A 17,348-nucleotide genomic window follows, 5' to 3' on the forward strand; every position below is an offset into this window, starting at 1 on the left:
ATATAATTCCTAACATCATTGTAAATTTCCAAATTTATTTCATAGAAAATACAACAACGTACAAAACACAAGGTAAACAAGTTTATCACAGACTGCATAAATAACTTTACTTCTCAGAAATTATTCAGCTAGCACATAATTAAAATAATTTGCTTAAGTTTGTCTATAAAGCATGAAGAAAAAACATTTATGGACGGACTCATTAATATCAGGAATTGTTTAAATAATTAAAACAGATCTGTTTGAACGATTTTGCCGGCAACAGTTTCAACAAGCAGATTTTAAACCTTAAATATTTTTTGGCCAGTACCATTATGTTCAACAAGCTTTAAAAGCTCGTTTTAAAAATACACTTTAAAAAAAGAAGAGTTTAAGATTCAACATCCGGGGTCTGTGGAGGGGGCTTGTAGAATGGGTCTTTAGGGGTCATCAGGTCGTTGATTTTCTGCATCACGTCATGTTCACGTTGGAGGGTCATTCGACTGAAGGAGTGCTCTGATCTGCGGCTTCTCTGCAAAAAATAGTTGTCATTTTTTCTCCAATGCCTGAGTAAGATGTATTGTAATAACAATTACATTTCTTTACATTTACAATATATGACAATTAATTATCTCTTTCAAGGGGCTATACATTCTATGATGAACTAGCGAAAAAAAGAGAAAATTGTCGAAAACTGTTATAAACTTGGTATCAATGTGTACAATTAATGCATTGAAACTTACTAACTGAAGTACCACGTAGTTAACAATTAATTTATTTTTCGCAGTCTTTTCGTATTTTTCCATTAAAAAAGATTACCTAGTAGAATTCATTCTTATGCGTGATTGGCTAGTCGATTTATCACGTGATATTATCAAGTTAGGTATATATCTTAAATATTCCTAATATATATCGTAAACCTTGGTAGAACAATGGATACAACACTGGACTGCAATTTTGGCGACCTCAGTTCAAACCTGTTCTCCGACTCGATTTTTTGTTTACTTTTTGGTATTTTTTTTACAATTATGATACCAAAGAGTAAAACATTTTATTAAATAATTGTCCTGAGATTTGTTACTGAAAAATTATTTTTTTGGGTGCCAATCACGTGTATAGTCCCTTTAAATGTTCAAAATAAAATAGATTAAAATGGATATTACTAACAAAAACAATTAGTCTTATGAACTTTAAGTTGATTTTTCTCACTCCAATAAGCTATTTCATTAATTTTAAGGTGACATTTTCTCTATTGAATAAGTAGTCTCATGAACTTTAAGTTGATATTTTCTATTACCAATAAGTAGTCTCATAAATTTAAAGTTGATATTTTCTCACTTCAATAAGTAGTCTCATGGACTTTAAGCGGAAGTTAAATTTACTCACACCAACAAGTAGTCTCATGGACTTTAAGCGGAAGTTAAATTTACTCACACCAACAAGTACGGTAGTCTCATGGACTTTAAGCGGAAGTTAAATTTACTCACACCAACAAGTAGTCTCAAGGACTTTAAGCGGAAGTTAAATTTACTCACACCAACAAGTAGTCTCATGAGTCCAGTGCCTCCGTGGCTGTCCAATGTCAAGGTCGCCTGGTATTGCATGGCCTTTAGAAGAGCTTCAAGGCCACTCTCCCCAATTGGATTACCTGGAGAAAGTAGGGCAACATAAGTTTTCATACAAAATATTTCAATCTTATCCCTCCAGTTAAATATGGAATATCATTGAAAATAGTAAAGTAAAAACTTATGTGTGAATTTCAGGTTAATAATTGACATGTTTCCTGGCACTCTAGCTTTCTGTCAATCAAGTCTCCATATTCAATATAATATATATTTAAAACCTACCAAATCTATTCCTATCATTCATGACTCCATATTTAAACTATCTATATCAAACTTACCCCAACTATTATTATCATTGATAATCAAACATACTAAAAATAATCATCGGTAACCACGGTACTTTCTTCTGTTACACTTCATTATAACATACCCAGAGAAAGTTAACTTGACAAAATCTTGTTTACATGAATATGAATGAGGCAGGGGTGACAACTCTTCTTCCAATGAAACAGCATGTCATAAATAAATACTCTTCAATAGCCCTTTACTGTCTTTGGTCCCCGCAGGCGAGTGGTTTAAGTAGCTGATTTAAAATTTGTAGAAATCCGGCGAACTGAGTTCAATTAAAGCTTTAGCCAGAGCACATTTCTACAGGAAAACATTACTACGAGTGTCTGTGCATATGTAGATTTCCAGAGAGGTTTCCTTGTGGGACCAATGAAACTGCCTCAGTAATAATTCATGATTATGAGATTTTCCTACCCAAATCGCCTAGGGTACATTATAACGAAGCTTAGCGCAGTAGTGTATCCGAGTTTCTAAATATAGACTTACGGGTAAGGTTTAGGTTAATGAGCACCCTGTTTCCTGCCACCCACAACTGCCCATCAATCAAGTCACCTCCTTCTAGAAGTGGGTTTATAAACTCGGGACTGTCAGACGTCTGAAACAGTGTAAACACTTCGTTATAGTGGAAGATAATAAAATATTAATTCATAAGTTCAACATTATAGTGGATAAAAGAGTATCACTTAATTTGCCGATTCTCGAGCAAATCAAAGCTACACTTTTGTTACCCAGTCGGATGAAACATTCAAGAACAGTGCCTCAAATCAAATCAAAATCTTTATTTCCTCCTAAAAGGAGATATGCATAGATATGTACAAATATATATATCTAATTTCTAAAGCATTTCAAAGAAACATATCAGCAATGTGTAATAACAAATAAATAATAATAATAACTATTACAAATAACGTGTGACCATACATAATCCCAATTAGTGGGCATCGTCATCATACAGCAATACAATATGTTCGTAACAATTTACACACATGACAGACAGTCACTAATAAATTGGAACGATATCAGAAGAAAGTCCTTATTGTCATTATTGTCAAGCAGTGGCGCAAAAGGTGCACCCATCAGTTTCATAGTAAACATGGATTCGTCCAATTGAAGTATTTCTGATACAAACTCAATGCCGAAACATGAAATAGCGCACACATATTTAGTTCGCAATTCAGTTGTTGCTGCACATTCGCTGACTAGGTGAACAATTTTGTCCGTGGTTTGGACATTACAGATTTGACAAAGTGTTAGAGAGTCAAGTCGACAGCTGCGACACCATTGTTTTGCAACCTCGTGCATAATGTTTCTCTGAGCAGCACGACAACACGTCCTTTACACAATTGACGGAGAGATAGTTGGTTGTAAAATTCTGAAGCGAGCAAAGTCAGAGTCTGTCATAATTCTGTATCTCCACATTTCAGTCTCGTATCTATACATTAATTGCTTGACAGTTATTTTCCATACATACTTACTCGGCAATGTTGTCGGATCTACTAAAACATTGTTAATAACAGAATAAAGATCGTATTTACAGAGTGTGTTACAAATATCTGGAATAAAACCATACTCTATGATAGTGTTACAAGATATGAATGACAAATATCTGCGTATAAAAATATTTCGACATGTACTTTTACAATCAAGGCTTAATATCTTGTGTAAAAACACAAGTTTCCTAATAATCACATCGCAGGTAAGCTTTTGCAGTCCAACCATTGCTTCACACATATCTGATCTTGTCGAATTATGAAAACCCTGTATTTTTTTAACAATGAAATGCTGAAATTTGTCAATAGTATACATGTTATGCGCAGTAAGGTTACACCATAATTCACAACCATAAAGAGCTATAGGCTTGATTATTTTCTTGTAAAGATCGGCGCTTACCAAAGGGTTCACTCCGAAAGGGTGGACACCCTGTGCAGCCATAGAAAAAAATGCATTTTTAGCCTTTTGCAGTCTTTCCTGAATTCTTAACGAAAACTTTAAATTGGAATCCTGTCTAATTCCTAAGTGGTTTACATTGACTGCTTGATCTATACATATATCTCCATAAAGGATTCCTACAACTGGTATCGTCCTTTTACTTGTAAAGGCCACAACGCTTGATTTGGCTACGCTTATATCCATTTTCCAGTCTTTGCAATAAAAGTACACAATGTCTATTAACTTCTGGAGGTAAAGGGGGGTAACTGCAATCAGTGCTATATCGTCTGCGAATGATGGGTTACCTGCCTTGACTGACATGACACTGCTTCCGTAGTTACTGTTCTCGAGTGTGACGAGTAGTTCATTGATGTATACTAAATAGAAAAAAGTTGACAAAACTCCTCCCTGCCGAACTGAGCGTTTAACGTTAATGGCCTTTGATGTACTCCCGTTTGTGCGAACTACGCATTTTTTAAGACTGCTGTATGATTGTATTATTAAGCGCAAAAGTTTTCCACATATTCCCAACTGTCCAAGTTTGTAAAATAGACCACCGTGCCACACCGAATCGAACGCAGCTTTCTGGTCGAGACAAGCGGTGTATGCATTACTGCCACTCTCAATCTGTGTATAAACTGTTTCCTGGAGGTTGAATGCAGTTGTAATGCAGCTAAGTCCTTTCTGGAAACCTTGTTGCTGTGCCGACGGGAATGGTAAATTAGAGGTGGTCACATGGTTGTTAATTCTTGTCAGCAGTATCCGTTCAAATATTTTATAGGTACACGGAAGTAACGAGACAGGTCTATAGCTGTTAGGGTCGCTTTTAGTTTTACCCTTTCCTTTGTATATGGGAATAATTATGCTAGATTTCCATATATCTGGGACTTTCTCGTTACGTAACACAGAGTTAAAAAGCTTGATAAGCGCATTTCGAATAATCACGCCACCATGTATAATGTGTTCGTTGAGAACATTGTCTATTCCTGGCGATTTCTGTTTCTTAAGAGTATGTATAACGTGGTCTATTTCCTTGATTTCAATGTTTGCTAACAAGTTTGGGTTGTTTAAATTATCATTTGCGGCAAAAATATTTACGCAGTTTAGTGTTTCAATATCGTTTGATGAAAGCGGGTATTCCTGATCAAATACACTTTTGAAGTAATCCTGGAAGCCGTCTACCACTTTATCGTCACTGTACTTGGTGCCATCAATAATTAAATCACTGCAAATATCAGGACGCTTCCCACTTTTACGCTTTAGTGTTTTCCAAAATAACTTGTAGTCAAGTTCAGCGGTTTTGTTAAGCTCATCAAAGTAATTAGTTTCGCTCTCATGTTGCTTTTTCTTTTGTATGTTTCGAAAGTTTGCTTTGGCCTGTTTGTACTGTCGGTATGACACATGGTCATTCCCCCTTGGGCGCCCTGCCGCCATCCACATTCTACGCAGGCGCCTCGCGATGGTATGTGCGACCTTAACCTCCTTGCACCAGTAGGGTTTAGCCCTCTTGTTAAACTTACTGACCGGCAAACGACGCGCAGCACTGTGAAGCGCTTCTGTGATTTGGTTGAACAGTGAATATTTTAGCCATTCTGCTTTTTGAAAATATAAGTATAATTAAATATCTTCAGCCCAATTGATAAAAGTGGTTAATTCCTTGGTTTTAATCAAAGTTAGCCAAAAAGTTTATTGATTGGTCAATACATTTATCCAAAAATCATATTAACCAATGAAATCATTTTAATTAATGTGCAAACTGAGCAAAAGATAACCTAGCTGTGAACAACTTAACCAAGTTTCAAACCATTGGCATTGGCTGCTTATGGATAACTAAAACCACCATATATGGATAGTTATGTAACATACCTCTGTTTCCTGGGTAGCTGGTTTACCCTGGCCCTTGGCTGGTTTACCACCCTTCTTTTTCGAGTCTGCCGCTATTGAAGCTGTGTAAATATAACATTTGTAATTTAACATCCATTATTCAACTTCAAAGTTATATTACAATTAAAAATTATTTATGTCAAAATTAATTTGCACATTTACTATTATTTCTGTCACTAATGAGATTGGAATAGATAGTAATAAACAATATGATGAAAATTTTAAAGTATATATGTTATCTACATGGGTCTTAAAAATAATTTTTCAGAAAAAAACATTCATGTGTCTTTGAATTTAATATATAGTTTAGGCCAATAAGAATGTTAAACTGTTTATTGATACATGTATATCTGCAAACTCAGCAGTTAAGGAAAAGATACTATGGCCCAATAATTGAGAACTTTGTTAAAGTTAACAACAAAGTTAACGCCGTCGTTGTTAACTTTTAAATCGTAACTGCTCTGGGAGCTTTATGGTTACACTTGTGATCTGCTGTATTTCTAACAAAATTTGAGACTGATGTACTTGTTTATATTTAAATATGTGAGCAAGTAGTTCATGTTCAAAAGTTAACAACGATCTCGTAAATCACATTGTTAATTTTAACAAAGTTCCTAACGATCGGCCCAACATATAATAAGTAAGCATCAGTTGTAAAACATGTAGTAATTTTGATAATCATGGTAATTGAGATAGAACGTATTAACAATATAAAACATTAGTTGATACATTTCGTTGTTACTTGAAGTTTGAACTTATAGAAAAGCCAAAATATAGTGATTTGTTGAAGAAATCGAAACACAAATTAGTTGTTCATTATTACAATTCTTTAATGTTTTGGCTACCTAATTCTTTTGACAATTGTAAGTAACAATAAAAGCTTAAAAACGAGTCAGTAAATTGTAAGTTAATGAAATTTATATCATATACAAATAGTTCAATATTTGAATGTATAGATGTACATGTATATTTGATTTGTTTAACCTCTTGATTTATTACGAACTGAAATGGAAAACATGATCTCATGCAATAAATATAAACTCATTTTAATTTGTAAAACATTCCTTTGTAATTGTCTTCATTCTAAAAGCTACAGCAAACACTACTCTTTGGGAACATGCTGCTGCAAGGGTTTCAAAATACCATTCAATTACTAACATTCAATAACTTCTTTTTATCTTTTTCATAATTCTATTTTAATTTTCAAACATTTGATCGAGTGGGTAGGATAAGTTTATAGAGAATGTAAAAAATGTTTATATATACATACAAGTATAACATTTTTGTCTAAGAATATCTTTATCTAAGAGAAGAAAGTTGTTTAATGTAGAAGGTAAGAGTACATCATGTCAGCCCAAGCAAGGGGAGAAAAACTGTCTTCAAAGGGAGGTAATTCATGAAGAAGTTAAATTCTAAAAGGAATTAACTCTCTTTCCATTGGAGATTACACATACCCCTTCGACCACCCGAGCCACCATTAGGCACACTTAGTAAGGAATCTGTACAGCAATACATGATAAAATTATCACTGTATAGGGATTAGCATTAAGTCATTTCAAACCTGTTCGAATTAGTACTCCAATTACATGACCTAGTGAAGATAATGTTACAGTGAAAAAAACAAGAAAAATATTCTAAACCATTAAGAACTGGGTCCCGTTTCAATAGAGATCGCGAGGCTTAAGATCGTAAAATTCCAGGTGTTGCATTGAATTTGGGGTAAACAGACTAACTGCGTTTCAATAAAGATAGCTTTAAGTCTCAAAGATTGACTGTATTGACAAATTTTTAATTTTTCATCTTGGACTGAGCCTATTTTGGCATTCGAAATGTCTGGAAACCAGTGATAAAAGGCAGCTGAGAGAAGATCAAATCACAGTTTGTCATATTTAAGTTGGAAAATTCATATTTTATCGATGCCAATATCAGCTGATTTTGAGACAAAAGTTAAGACAACAGTCTGTGAGAACGTCAATCTGTGAGAGTGCAGCTTTAAGGACATTTATCGTATAGATTCTGCCTGTAACTGTGCGGGTGTATCGGACAGAGCATAGTTGTACCTGAGCACAAGCGGAGCACTGCACAGTTGTACCTGAGCACTCTTAAGCGGAATAAGGTTTTGGCTATAATATCTTATTGAAACGGGCCCAATTTGAGTGCAGAATTGGAGGCCTTTGGCAGTCTGTCAACGTCTGAATTTCTTTTTTTAAAACAAGCCAAACACTTCAGAAAATAATTAAAATTTCCACTTCAGCCCTGTTGTGTAAAATGATATTTTTTCCCAAACAAATAATTGGATGATAAAAGAACAAAAAACAGAACACAAACATGTAAACAGAAATGAGCCAGGATGAAAATGAGCAATATTATCAACACCAAGTATGGGTTCAAAATATACTTGAATTTTTAGTGCATTTATGGTATACAGGATTATTGGTTTGTTTCAGTACAGTATATGAGATCACAATATATTTCACGAAGTGAGCACCACATTCTATATTTCACCATTGGTTTATTATAAGACATAAGTGAATTATTTACTTATCAGGGCGTAGCCAGGCTTTATTGCACAAAAGGGGGCGGGTGTGGGAGCGGGAATATCCCTGTAGCCGCTTAGGAGTTTGGGGGCCTCCCCAGGAAAAAATAGGAAAATGGAACTACCATGATGTTGAGGTCTGAGGTGTATTTGGAGGGATTTATAGATTCGAGGCTGCCGACTTTGTAGTTATCAAGTGATTGATTTAGACTCGGTAACCTATTTAGACTCAGTAACCTATCTAGCACAGAGAAGCATTATGCTTACTTTAGCTGCTCTTTCTTTTATTCTGATATCATTTTTTAGCTAAGTTAAGACCTCGACTTTGATGGCATTTTTGGCCATAATTTTTCAAATTAATGTAACCCACATGCGTAAATACGTTGCGCTGGCTTAGTGTTAACAATGTGAAATATATTGCAATCTTACATGGAAACAAATCAATTTTCTTTTAATTATATGCCTTAAAAGGATATAAAAAGACAGTTAATTGTAGTTTTTCAGAAAAACGCACCAAAGGGTATGTGAATATAATTGTTATTCAGGATATGACATCATTAAAATTGTGTCCTTGCCAATGTGCACGCTGGTATTAATAAATTTGATTTGGAAGTGCCGGAAAAAAAAGAGTGAAAAATATCAAATTGTTATTTCACTGCTAAATGATACAGTGAAATATAATTTTTCATTTCACTGATAAATCTTCATAAATGACCTATTCAGCATAAAATAAAAGGTAAAGATTTGTGCAGATAAAATTGGGATGCAAAAATATTTCCTACAAGCAGATAAAATGTTGCCAAAAAATTAAATAAAAGCAAACTTAGACTAACAAAGCACTTTTATGCTGCTAAAAGAAAATGATATCAATATCTCAAATATTTTGGTATGAAATTAAAAATCAAAAGAAATAAAACTATCAATATGACATGCTATTATTTCAGAAAACAGTGTTTTTTAAAGGGACTTAATTCTCTCATTTTATTGGACAGAGATCTAGAAAGCAAAATTTTTATCAAGAGTGTAAATTAAATATAAAACTAAAACATGTACAATGATAAAGCATGTACCAATTGTTAAAAGATAAAATATTCACAAACATGGCAGAATTTACACTTGAATTATTAACAAGAACCGCCGCAATGCGAGTCATAATCAGGCTTTAATTATAGACAGAAAAACTTCAGCCTGTGTTTTGAGAATGATATAAGTACCGGTAAGCTGATTTTTTGCTTGTTAACTCGATCCCATGAAAGGTCTCCATAAACTCTTCCTACATACCAAGTTTGGTGATGATAAAAGACAACCATAACTGAAGAATCAAGATATTGATTTTAAACCATTTTTCTATTATTGACCTAGGCATTATATAAAGGGCCTCAAATCTAATCCTATGAATGGTTTCCATAAACCCTTCCAACATACCAAATTTGCTCACAATAAGTCAACCTTGACATAAGTTTTTCCAAACCATAGGTGAGTTAAAGACGCTAAACTCAGCTTGCCAGCTGCAAGCCATCAAGTCTGAACAACGACATACGTCATTCTAATAACAAGGCTTCACTTTGCGAAAACCTGGTTAAAAATATGTTTTATCAAACCTGTTCCTTATTCTAGAAAATAAATTCATAACACAGACTTCAGGACAAAAAAACCCAAGATGGTCAGCATAACGAAATCTGCCAAGTGTCAAGTCCCTTTAAAAACTTCTGTTCAGAAACAATTAAGGCAATAAATAAGGCATATCATGATAGTTGGATAATCTGTGGGAATGTATCACTTTGGGCTGCTTGGGCAAAGACCATATTGCATGAGACCAAAGGGCATTGAGTACAATGCGTATTTACGCTATCAACGTGAAGTGATACAATCCGACAGATCAACAGCAAACAAAGCATTTCTTTAATTTCATACCTTTTAAGTATTTTTCATTATAATAATGAAGATGCATGGATTGGTTTACAAAAGCCTTAAAATTTTGATAACAGACCGTCGTTTTTCTTTCCCATTAAAATAAAGCGGAAATTGATTGGCGTACACTCACAAAACTTATCAATAACTGTGTGATACGGAACCATAAAACACAGCGTGATATACAGGTTCTTTCTGGTTTCTATAATTTATGTTTTAATCTTACAATAGTCAAGGGTTTTAGCAGCTAAAAAGATCTCAACCCTCACTTATAGCCTGGAGTCTTTTTACAGTAGAGTTATTCATGACCAAAGCAGCGTTAAGGCTTATACATCTCTTGTGAAATTGTTTCAAAAGTCAAAAGTAATTTTCAAAATTTCTTTATACTGTTTTTAATGCAAATGACAGATTTAAAACTAAACAATACTCTGAAGTTAAATGCTGTTAATCCTGTTTTCAGGATTGAAGTCCTGAACTTAAGAACACCTGAATAATATAAATGGAAATTCAACAGGTATAAAATAAACAATAATTATAAAAAAAAACCCTCTCATATATATAAAAAAGAATGAATATATGATAAATATAAAGCACATAAAAACATATAATAAACTCTGATTACATGCTTGTAACAAGACAACTTACCTCCCGAGCTTCTACCACCTACGTTTGCTCCACCGCCTAGACACGACGGGACAAAAATAAAACAACAAGCCATTGGTGAATAGCACAGCACACTTAGGCCAAGGAAAAATAATATTTTGATTCTCAGGCACCGCTACATTTAATTCTTTTTTTAGATCCCATTTTATTGCAGTCATTCCCAAAATAAACTTTTTTCCAGAGTTAAATACCACAAAATATTGTCCTAGAAGGAAACAGTGTTCAGACTCATGCCTCTACCAACGAGATCACTGGACCGATTCATATTTAATCATTTTGAAGAGTTCTGACAGCTAGAAATCCATTTTGCAGATTACAACTGGCAAATTTTCATAAAGTATGTAAACAACTGCCAATTTCTCATTTAGTCATTATTTATTTCATGGAGTGAGTTATACAGGAGCTGGGGCATGCGCTGAGACTGAGTATAGGGGCATTTGATAGGCATTTTGCACTGAGCACTAAGAAATTTAGCGTTTATTTTTCATCTTCTAAACAAGTGTCAGTGGTATACATAATATGTGATGAGTTTTTTTAAATGCGATTATGAGAGTAGTGTACTCCACAGCCGTTCCAAAAAATGTGCCATAGAAACGAAATATTACTTTTTATTGGTAAAACGGTGTCAACCAGAGTTAACGTAAACAACAGTTTAGCAAACGCTAATTAGCAAATAAAACAACAATTAGCAAGGGTATTTTTAAGACACAGAATGGATGGTTTCTTCATGAAATTGCATGATAAGATGTATGGCGAAAAACTCAGCTCTTACGGAATGAGTATTATTACGTTATATATCATTACAAAATCACTAAAATATAAACATGTTTTTTGGTCAAACAAAAATAATTATGAAATTTAGAAAAAAAATTTTTTTTAATTTATAGTATTATAGTACAATAATGAAAAGAATGAAAAAGAAATACGAAAATGGGAGAAACAAAATAATGTTAATGGGTAACTTAACAGTGCTTCATGTCCATAATGATTTAAAATTAACTAGCAGGAACAGATTCTGTTGAAGTCACATCTTGTCCAATCATAATACCAATCTTCAAAAGATTGAAATTGAAAATATACAAATTCTATTCAAGACAAATCTATTCAAGACAAATTGACTACCCCCTGTTTAAAATTAAAATCACTATGGACATTTAACGATTAAGCTAGTCTTTGGTTTGTTTAAACTGTTTTCATCGTGACAAAAGGTAAAGTAAATATACAAATATGTTTAATTAGGGCGTCACAAAGTTTCCCCGCAATTATCTCCGTGGAGTCCTTTTGCATCTAACATTGAAAACTTAATGCATGCCCTAGAAATTCATTATCTAACCTCAAATATAAAAAACCTATGATTCACACATAACAAATATCATCAAATCAATTTTGATGGAACCTTTTTTCAAAAAGGTATGCCATTGGCTAAAATTCAGTGTACTTCGAATCGGCCTTATTCCAATCTCTATCGTCACTATGTTCACTGGAAATCCAGTGGTATACCACTTGTATAAATATGACCAGTGGAATATACCACTTTTGATTATTGGTTACCATAGGTTTTTCACTGGATTACCAGTGTAATTGTGTTTTACTACTGAAATGCAGTGGTATTCCACTGGTATTATGTAGTATTTCATTGGAATACCAGTGTATGCATGTTTACCACTGAAATGCAGTGGTATTCCACTTTTATTATGTGATATTTCATTGGAATACCAGTGTATTCATGTTTATCACTGAAATGCAGTGGTATTCCACTTTTATTATGTGATATTTCATTGGAATACCAGTGTATTCATGTTTACCACTGAAATGCAGTGGTATTCCACTTTTATTATGTGATATTTCATTGGAATACCTGTGTATTCATGTTTACCACTGAAATGCAGTGGTATTCCACTTGTATTACGTGGTTAGTAATTCACTAGAATACCAATTTATTTATGTTTACCACTGAAATGCACTGGTATTCCACTGGTATCATGTGGTATTCCACTGGATTACCAATGATTTATGTTTACCACTGGAATGTTATGGTATACCACTGGAAATCCAAGAATATTTTTACTGGGTCATGCACTGTTTTCATAAGATCCAGAAGGAAACCACATCACACAGAATTTTGTCTTTAACAAAAGGAAACACATTCAATGGATATAAAAAAAATACGGTAACAGATTAAAAAACCCAGACAATAACAATGGTAAGATGAACAGTTTCGTTTTTTAGCGATTGAGCATTTGGGCAAGGTTATAGACGTGACGCAAACACAACAATGTTTAATGTATAAACAGTTGGTGTCATTTTACTCTCTGACAGACATGAAAGATGAAGGAATGCAATGTCATATCAGTTCCAAAACATTGATATATGAATGAAATGGATTGCAGTAAAATACAAACTGGACGTCTTGGCTTTCAAAGGTCAGGGGGCATTATGGGAGTCAAAGGGATTTTTTAAAAGCGTGCGTGGATATTACATTTTGTTGTTTTGATATTAAACATGTGTTTTCCCTACCTGTTAACATTCCTGCTATTTGCATCATGCCTACCCATGCTATAAAAACAGTGAATATTAATTTCTTGTTTCATTTTCAAGGCATACTTGATGGTTTGTAATCAGGGTCCGTGTGGTCTCTCAGGGGCTTGTATGTGCTAAACCAGAATGTAATACATGGTAAAAAAATTAAACTTTATATAATTATCCATACACATAAAGGTTAGATCACAAATTCTTGAAACCTTTCAAGCCTTTTTTGAAATTAAGATTTGACTTTTTTTCAAATCGAAAGGAATTGGTATCTATAAAGTTTCTCTAAATTTGAATGACTATGTCCATTATAAAAATTACCTTGAATGTCAAACACACATTCACTGAGACACTTCTGTTTTATTTTATCCTTTCCTTTTACTCCTCTAACCATTGCCTCATAGATACACCTTTTCCACTCTTTCCATCGCTACATAGATACGCCTTTTACACTCTTTCCACACTTTCCATCGCTACATAGATAGACCTTTTCCACTCTTTCCATCACTACATAGATACACCTTTTCCACTCTTTCCATCGCTACATAGATACACCTTTTCCACTCTTTCCATCGCTACATAGATACGCCTTTTCCACTCTTTCCATCACTACATAGATACGCCTTTTACACTCTTTCAATCGCTACATAGATACTCCTTTTCCACTCTTTCCATCACTACATAGATACGCCTTTTACACTCTTTCCATCGCTACATAGATACGCCTTTTCCACTCTTTCCATCACTACATAGATACGCCTTTTACACTCTTTCCATCACTACATAGATACGCCTTTTACACTCTTTCCATCGCTACATAGATACGCCTTTTCTACTCTTTCCATCACTACATAGATACGCCTTTTACACTCTTTCCATCGCTACATAGATACACCTTTTCCACTCTTTCCATCACTACATAGATACGCCTTTTACACTCTTTCACTCGCTACATAGATACACCTTTTCCACTCTTTCCATCGCTACATAGATACGCCTTTTACACTCTTTCACTCGCTGCATAGATACACCTTTTCAACTCTTTCCATCGCTACATAGATACACCTTTTACACTCTTTCCATCGCTACATAGATACGCCTTTTACACTCTTTTCATAGCCTCATAGATACGCTTTGACACTATTTTCATAGCCTCATGTATACGCCTTTTACACTCTTTCCATCGCCACATAGATAAGCCTTTTCCATTCTTTCCATCGCTACATAGATAAGCCTTTTCCACTCTTTCCATCGCTACATAGATAAGCCTTTTCCACTCTTTCCATCGCTGCATAGATACGCCTTTTACACTCTTTCCATCGCTACATAGATACGCCTTTTTCACTCTTTCCATCGCTACATAGATAAACCTTTTTCACTCTTTCCATCGCTACATAGATACAGCTTTTCCACTCTTTCCATCGCTACATAGATACACCTTTTACACTCTTTCATCGCTACATAGATACGCCTTTTACACTCTTTCCATCGCTAAATAGACACACCTTTTACACTCTTTCATCGCTACATAGATACGCCTTTTACACTCTTTCCATCGCTAAATAGACACACCTTTTACACTCTTTCCATCGCTACATAGATACACCTTTTCCACTCTTTCCATCGCTACATAGATACACCTTTTCCACTCTTTCCATCGCTACATAGATACGCTTTTTCCACTCTTTCTATCGCTACATAGATAAACCTTTTACACTCTTTCCATCGCTACATAGATACGCCTTTTCCACTCTTTCCATCGCTACATAGATACACCTTTTCCACTCTTTCCATCACTACATAGATACACCTTTTCCACTCTTTCCATCGCCACATAGATAAGCCTTTTACACTCTTTCCATAGCCACATAGATAAGCCTTTTACACTCTTTCCATCGCTACATAGATAAACCTTTTCCACTCTTTCCATCGCTACATAGATACGCCTTTTCCACTCTTTCCATCGCTACATAGATACACCTTTTCCACTCTTTCCATCGCTACACAGATACGCCTTTTCCACTCTTTCCATCGCTACATAGATACGCCTTTTCCACTCTTTCCATAGCCACATAGATACGCCTTTTCCACTCTTTCCATCGCCACATAGATAAGCCTTTTACACTCTTTCCATCGCTACATAGATACGCCTTTTACACTCTTTTCATAGCCTCATAGATACGCTTTGACACTATTTTCATAGCCTCATGTATACGCCTTTTACACTCTTTTCATAGCTGCTGTCGCGTAACGTAGTATAAACACTTTAAAGTGTCACGTAACATAAAACTTACGTATGAAACACTTTAAAGTAATAACTAAAATCAATAGTAGAATTCAAAGTTTATTTGTAACAAAAAAGCAAATACTTCATCATGGTGATCAAATGTAGATTTACTTAGATGCTGACAGTTCGTGATAGCCGCTGGCTATTAGACCAATTAGCGTGACAGTTCATGACTGTAGAATACATCTTTTTGTATATAACAAGAAATTAGATATGCACACCTGTCACAAACTAGACGAAATCAGCAGTATATATGAACGCATGTTTTAATGTAGAGAGAGTTGGAGTGAGGTTAGGCACGGCAAGGAGACCGGCCTTGGGTCCTTAATGGACGGCAGTTAGGATGTGGGATTACCTTAAATGTCATGCTGTATTATATACTGATTATTCTACTTAGAAAGAACGTGGAACAATAAAGACTTAGAACACTTGAACAGTTAATGGTTGGTTACTGAACGAACTATCACGAAAGTTAAGTGAGCGTTGGCATTACGCGACACTGCATAGATACACCTTTTACTCCTCTAATCATAGACCCTGGATAGATATGCCTTTACTCCTCTAACCATAGCTTCATAGATATGCCTTTTACTCTTTAATCATAGCCTCATAGATATATCTTTAAACTCTTTTCATAGCCTCATAGATATGCCTTTGACACTCTTTCCATAGCCTAATAGATACACCTTTTGCTCCTCTAATCATAGCTTCAAAGATATGCTTTTCCCACTCTTTCCATAGCCTCACAGACACGCCTTTTACTACTCTAACCATAGCCTTATAGATATGCCTTTTCAACTCTTTCCATCATAAAGCCTCATAGATATGTCTTTTACTCCTCTAACCATAGCCTCATAGATACACCTTTTCACTTATCTATCCATTACCTCATAGATACCCCTGTTCATAGCCTCATAGATGTGCCTTTTCACTTCTCTATCCATTACCTCATAGATACCCCTGTTCATAGCCTCATAGATGTGCCTTTTCACTTCTCTATCCATCACCTCATAGATATCTCTATCCATAGACTCATAAATATGCATTTTTACTCTTCAATCCTTGACCTCATTGATTCGCTTTTTACTTTCAAATTATATAACAACGGGAGTATTTAACAATTAGAAGCAGCTGAGGTGGCAAGGGCCTCCGCAATGAAGGAAAGGGTTAATAAACAGCAACATAATAATGATAGTTTTCAGAATAAATGTATTTAGGCATAAAAAACTGTTTGTAGCACATTCTGGTTTGACCCACAAAACTGCATGTAAGAATGAGGGTAGGGGTTATTTTACAAACCAATGAAATTGCTCATGAGTTATACTAACACATATGAGGTTCGCCTGGCTTTGCAAAAGATCCTGAAATTGTTTGCAGCAGAGATGGGATATATATAAGTGTTCACTGTTTGATTATATGCCATCTGATTGTGGTACAAAATGCATGCTGTGATGGTTCTTTAACTGGTCCAGGAGCTAACAAAATTATATCCCAAGTCTTGTACCTCCTTATAAGGCCTAAAAAAAGTTTGGTTCAAGTTACCTGACACTACATGTACCTATGAAAATAGGCGCCGATTCTACTGTTTTGGTAGTCCATTGGTAAAAAAAGAAAAATGAATAAAAATAAATAACTTAAATGCCATTTCCAAATGATGATAAGAACATTCTTACATAAAGCATAAAAAAATGAAACATTAATGTACCTACCCTGTTTT

At 34.6% G+C, this 17,348-nt stretch overlaps 1 protein-coding gene across 2 annotated transcripts; it reads right to left on the bottom strand.

The window, feature by feature from the left end:
* Positions 1-35: 35 nt before the first annotated feature.
* On the bottom strand, positions 36-13,870 carry LOC128203057 (leucine-rich repeat-containing protein 71-like). 2 transcript variants are annotated; one of them, XM_052904312.1, is made up of 7 exons: positions 13,666-13,870; positions 10,798-10,833; positions 7,160-7,204; positions 5,688-5,767; positions 2,379-2,487; positions 1,515-1,627; positions 36-511 (listed from the first exon to the last, which is right to left on the bottom strand). In XM_052904312.1, exons 1-7 carry the CDS (start codon positions 13,736-13,738, stop codon positions 371-373), a joined length of 597 nt encoding a protein of 198 aa, XP_052760272.1. In that variant the 5' UTR covers positions 13,739-13,870; the 3' UTR covers positions 36-370. The 2 variants fall into 2 exon arrangements, with proteins under 2 accessions (XP_052760272.1, XP_052760273.1); XM_052904313.1 differs by lacking the exon at positions 7,160-7,204 and having other exon boundaries at positions 13,666-13,867.
* Between the last annotated feature and the right edge of the window lie 3,478 nt (positions 13,871-17,348).

The sequence above is a fragment of the Mya arenaria genome, chromosome 9 (assembly GCF_026914265.1).
Source record: "Mya arenaria isolate MELC-2E11 chromosome 9, ASM2691426v1".
Classification (NCBI taxonomy): Eukaryota; Metazoa; Mollusca; class Bivalvia; order Myida; family Myidae; genus Mya; species Mya arenaria.